We start from the raw sequence: 6000 nt of genomic DNA on the forward strand, positions 1-6000 counted from the left end.
GAAGAAGAGCGCGAGATCTTAATCGCGATGGCTAGAGATTCGTTTTACATAATATAAATTACGCAATCGACAGTGAATCACGCAAGATTGTTGCGCAATATCTTCGGGACTGTCGACTCTTAACTCTTACCAATTCTAACCGCCTAGCGGGTCTCGGTCAAAAGACGTTGAGCTGTTCGTTCTGGGATCATTTTTATAAAACAATATGGCAGCGGTAAGCATTTACTCTCTGTTAGCGATAGAAGAAAGGAGAAGTAATCTCGTTTCGTTTAGTAGATTCTTTACAGATAAAGTAGATCTCATTGGAATAACCACAGGAAGGGTCTACTTACGTATCCAAATACTAATCTTCTTATTCTGAAATAAAGATGCACGTCGATATTGTGATTTATTATTTGTTGTACATTTGAGCTTAATGTTCATCTCAATCTTTATTCTCTTTAATATATTCCATTCGTACTATTACTATTATATTCACTATTATACGCATGATTTCTAAGTTAACGATTCTTACGTTCTAAGATAATATTATGTAATTTTCATGTACCTAGCTTCGCGTTTATGATTGTCATATATGTCAAATAACGAATATACTACAAAATATTTTTTGTCTTTCCTAATAGAAAAGTGTGCAGGCAGAAACAAAAAAAGTATGTATATCGAATGATTGAATGGAGGTACCTGCAATGGGTCGAAACGTTACGCAAATAAAATTGCGTTTAGTCTTTTCAACCCTGGTTTTAATTTTCACGGGAGAATGAAAAAATATTGAAAAAGACATCGCAGAAGTATCGCGATACTTTGCGAGTAATAATTCAAAGATAACCTTCCAATAGGTTATCACGGCTTTGAAATAACATCAATTAACGGAGTAGTATCGTCGAAATGAGAACTTACTTTAACAAATTTCTTCCAACCTAACAATTAAAAGGAATTACAGAGAATTGATTGATGCGAAGTTGCGAGAAAAAATAAAATTACCTTGGATGACGTTGTTAAAGTTAGATTATGTTTGGTTTGAAAAGGAAGTTAACATTATTCCAGAATGTCCAATGAAGTTGAGTTAGGTTTCGAGATGGTTGAGAATTTAGGCACTCCTCTACCGAGACTCGTAGAGCTCAATTTCGCTAAGATCGTATTTTTTCCTCGTAGATTGAGCGACGACACGAGGAACGAGGGACTCGGCCCCAAACGTCAAAGGCACGACGACCTCGACCTCCAGGACGATGTGTTCAGCGACTTTTACATCCTGCCGCCCACTCCACGGCTACTCTCCCACATAGACGAGATCCAGGAACCGGAGTCCCCGCATCACCATCACCTGGTCTACTCGGAGGACCGTCTGAGTTCCGTGGACGTTCGTTCGGGAACGACGATCGTGAACACGAGCACCGCGAACACGACTACCAGTACCAGCACCACCACCTCTCCGAGTAGTTGCTGCAACTCCGTCATCTTCCCTGGCGAGTTGGACGACTCTGGTTCCCAGCTCATCAGCGTGACGAGATCCAGCGACGTCAGCATGATGGAAACCTCCGACGTGGTCGACCCCGACAGGATCTGCGACTTCTCCAGATTCGCGGACTCTGCGAAAAGTCTGGAGGAACGTCTGGTCGAGCTTCAGTCTCTGGACGAACATTTCGATTTAGCAAAATTCGAGAGAAACAACAACCAGAGCTGCGGCAGAGCCTTCCACGACATCCAGACCTTCCATAGCCTTGTACCCGGCCTGGAAACCTAGAAAACAACGTCATGCCTCGAACACCACCCACCTATAGGTCTCTCCGACTCCGCGCCGGGGAAGGACCATGACAAGGCGACGATACCGGTCGATGGCTTCGCGACACGCACCAGGAACCACGAGGATCTCTATGGACTCGGAGGCTGGTGACTGTCTGTCGATCGTTGGACGTGTTTGCTACCCGAACGTTCTGGCTAGAAGCGCCTGCCATTAGGCTGCAGCCTCGAACAACACTCTCGAGGATGCAGTTCGGAATCCAACTATCGATACTTGGTTGTCCGTGGTTAAAACGAAGAACGAAGCTATCGGGTATGCCCGAAACACGATGGACCTTTACGAATCCAGCGAGCACAGACTTGTCTAGAGTTGAACTAAGGTTTTTTCTCGCGTACGTACATATGGATATCGGAACGTTGGTACTTGGGGCGTTGTACGTAGGGAATATCGGTACCAGAATGTCCTGAACTTACGCATACGTATATGTAATTTGTATATATTCGAGTACGTTTGTAAGAGCACGTTAACGATAACATTAGATGAATTTTTATAGCGGAAAATTTCACGGAGAAGTACGAGAGTAAATGTGGAACGTGAAAGAAGAGAAGAAGGACGGACAAATTATATTGAACGCGTCGCGCGCCTGTATAAATGCCTTTAGAGTAGCGCCGTGAATCGATGTAAATGTGGGATGGTATGCGATGAAATCGAATGGATTCACTATGCCGCGCGATAATGCCACGATGAGCCTTAATTGTTGTGCACGTTCTTCGATTTTTGTTGACATGATTCTATTGATTTGTTCCGTTTCGCGTTCCTCTATTTTGCCAGTAGCGAGGAACGCGTCATTTTTTTTTTCTTTTTCATTTTTTAAATTGTTTCCTCGTTATTCTTTCGAAACGAGCGACAAGTTACCAATCGATGTAAAGTCTTACGAAAAATGATTGTCGATAAAGTTTTGAGGTTATAGTCGGATGATAAACTCGATTGGTCGATGAGTGCCACTTCCGCGAATCCTGCCACTACTTTTAACCTTGGAACAACTATCGCCACGTTTAACTTCTAGGGATACACGAGACTTCTCTCCAACTTGAATTGGTAATTACGATAGAATACATCGTAATATTTATACTTCGTGTTTTTCTATCTTTTTTAATGTAAAAGAACAATTTATAAACTGGTAAGAGTAGATAAAATTTTGATAAAGTAGAAGTTAATCGATGAAAGCAACACGAGCCATAAGTAACCTAGAAATGTGTTAGATCGGTTGAAACCCCAGAAGTCCTAAGGTTAAGGTAAAAGCAACGGTAGTGGACATTTAACGCTGTTCTTCGTAGAAAAGTTACGACAACAAAAAATTGCATGGTAAATTCACCATTGATTGGGACATGAAAAAACTCCAAGTTACAGTGGTTGACATTTCTTGGTTCGGTAGTTGGTGTTTGGGGAATGCATTAGAAAAATGAACTGCCATTTTTTACTCTTCGTGTATCGGTGTAGCGCAATGGAATTGTGTACTGGTTCGTTACTGGCTCGAAAAACTGACGTTGAATGGCGTCGCCTGTCCTCGGATTAACTTTGTTCCGAACAACAGCGCCAATAATTTTTACACTTGTCCCGAAAACTCTCTCCTACCGAAGCACCGTTAACTTCTGATACAACTATCGAGACTTGTTCTATTCTTAGAACAAGCTTTATATATTTATAACATTTAAGGCTGTAATTGTAAATAATCTCGATATATAGCGGCTTATAGGAAAGAAGAATTAATAAATTTAGAATATTATTACATCTCCGATATCTATCGAGATTATTTTTACTTTTTCATATTCCATAAATACATATTTATTGTAAATAGTATTTTTATTATCTCGGAAATGTGTATGTTCCGTCATTCCTGATTAGAAGGAATAGTCCTTATTTTACCAATACGTATTATACACGTGACCAACGTGTAAGTTTTTCACTTCCATTTATGTGTATGTTATTTAAATTTGTATATGTGTTTTATTCTTCTTATTAATGTTTCATAATTTTATTATTATTACAATTATTATTATTATTATTATTATTATTACTATTATTATTATTATTATTATACGGGTAAAGATCCTTTAGTAATACTGTATATAATGTAGTATTACATATATTATTATTATTGTAATTATTATTATCGTAGACAAATTTTCGTAGTGAAAAGGACTGAAATTGCAGCCAAAGACGTTATATGTATATGAAGCTTGTCTTTCGACTGAGATGGATTTCGATAAGTTCATACGGGACAAAATATTGTTCCACTAATTACACTGGTGCAATAACTTATTCCATTTGTTTTTACAACAGTATCAAATATCAATTTATTTTAGAAGGATTTGCTTGTTCGTTTGAGCCAAACGAACCAATGAAAGTCAAAGGACGTTCGTCTGTAAAGCGTGGTGGTAACATCCGAGTGGCCTTGCGCCAGCCAATTACTTTTCATCCGACTATAGTCCGTGAATTGTTTCTGGCCGATCGTGACACGAATCGCGTGAATCATCACGTTCCAGAACGCGATTTTCCAGAGCGAAAGTGACCGATGAACGATTTTATTGCCAAATGGCCTTCTCCGTTGCTTAATAATATTTACGTTGACAAAAGTATTTTCAATTTTATATCTCGAACCCACATGTTAGGGATACTCTGTTAACTCTAATTTCCAACGAAGAATGTTCGCGATGAATTTTTGTAAAATTTTTGTTACGATAAAACGCGATTGTGCATACGATTTCTATACATTGTTCTTGTATATAAAGTATCGTTTAAGGAAGGTACATATAGATAAAGCTCGAGCGGTAATAAGGTGTATCTTTAGGGTGGATTCAGCAGACAATGTACGGTGCAATACTTTGTCCTTTCAGTTTCCCTGCAAGGAACGCGCGAGAGAAGTTGCGAACCTACCCAAAACCCGATGATGGGCAAAAATTTTATTTAGATGAAAACTCAAATAATGAATAAAAAAAAAATAAATAAATAACATTGAATCTGTCATTTTTTTCATACAAATTACAACTGAATTACGAAATGAAATAATATTTTACGTTGGACGAATAAAAGTTTATCCGAATATGAGATGCTACACTATAGTATAATATCGTACCGTACCATCGTTTATTATTCCAATAAGATTTTCATTCGCGTTAGTTGTGTAACAACGATCAGTTATCGTTGCGTGTAATTTCATTCTATTCGTCTATAGTAATCCAAATTTTTATTTTTATTAAACCAATAACGGATAAAGACGTACGTATGTTTTATTCGTGACTCGAAATAATTATCTAGATAAAAATTTTGCTCATCCATGATTTGCAAAAGTGCCGCGCTATTCTTTTTCTCTAGCTTATCTCCTCCTCCTCCTCCTCCTCCTCCTCCTCCTCCTCCCCCCCCCCCCCGTACCACAAAAATACTAAGAAGAAAATGGATATTCGACGATGTATCGTCTCTCTCTTTTTATAAGTTTTAATTTAAATGGGACACTGGACGTTTTGGACGTTTCACAGGATCGATAACAATTATCCAACTCCTGCCCCCTCGCCCTCTGTCAAATTTTTATTTGCACTGGATAATAATGCATAATGATCAGAGATAGGCAAAATGTTTTCGAATAATAGATAAGACCAATAAAAGCACCGCATAGGTATCTATTCGCAACGTTTATTCGACCGAACAATTGTACAGATGAACTATTCTTCGTGAACTATAATTTTATTTCGCGACCAAGATTGTAATTTTTATTAAACACGGTAACGGATGAGAAGTATTGTTGATCTATTATTCGTTTTCTTATTTAGAAAAGTACTTTGCCCATCTCTGGTGTTAATCCTTTCGGCATTGAGAATTGAGAGGTACCGTGATAGCGATGTCGAGCGCCCTCTCTGTATTCGTCGCACGATCAACGCCAAAAGGGTCAACGCGTGTCTATATGTTACGTAATCATTGATACTCCACGTATCGTAAATTTTTATACGAAACTTATAAGCCGGACGACGGCGGAAATAATAGAAGCAAAACAGTAAAACGATATATCCGTTTATCAGAGCGTGGAAACAACGCAATGAAAATCCAATCTTCCTTTCGTTCGCTTTAACCGTATTTCGAGAAAAATCGAAGTCGATACGTCGAAGAACGATGCGTAGTGCTGAAAAAAAAAACGTTAACTCGATCTCGTGGTTCACGCGTCACACTGTAAATAGCTGCCTTAGCACCCCTAAAGTAATCAGCTATGT

At 38.7% G+C, this 6000-nt stretch overlaps 1 protein-coding gene across 3 annotated transcripts in view; it reads left to right on the forward strand.

Moving 5' to 3' along the window:
* LOC128887103 (uncharacterized) overlaps positions 1-5158 on the forward strand; it is a 71871-nt gene extending 66713 nt beyond the window's left edge. For all 3 annotated transcript variants that reach the window (XM_054142592.1, XM_054142593.1, XM_054142595.1), the window contains exon 3: positions 1153-5158. In XM_054142592.1, the coding sequence (XP_053998567.1) occupies positions 1153-1741 (589 nt within the window). In that variant the 3' untranslated portion in view covers positions 1742-5158. The remainder of the gene's footprint in view (positions 1-1152) is intronic.
* Positions 5159-6000: the final 842 nt, after the last annotated feature.

This window comes from Hylaeus anthracinus, unplaced genomic scaffold (genome assembly GCF_026225885.1).
Source record: "Hylaeus anthracinus isolate JK02 unplaced genomic scaffold, UHH_iyHylAnth1.0_haploid 11985, whole genome shotgun sequence".
Lineage (NCBI taxonomy): Eukaryota > Metazoa > Arthropoda > Insecta > Hymenoptera > Colletidae > Hylaeus > Hylaeus anthracinus.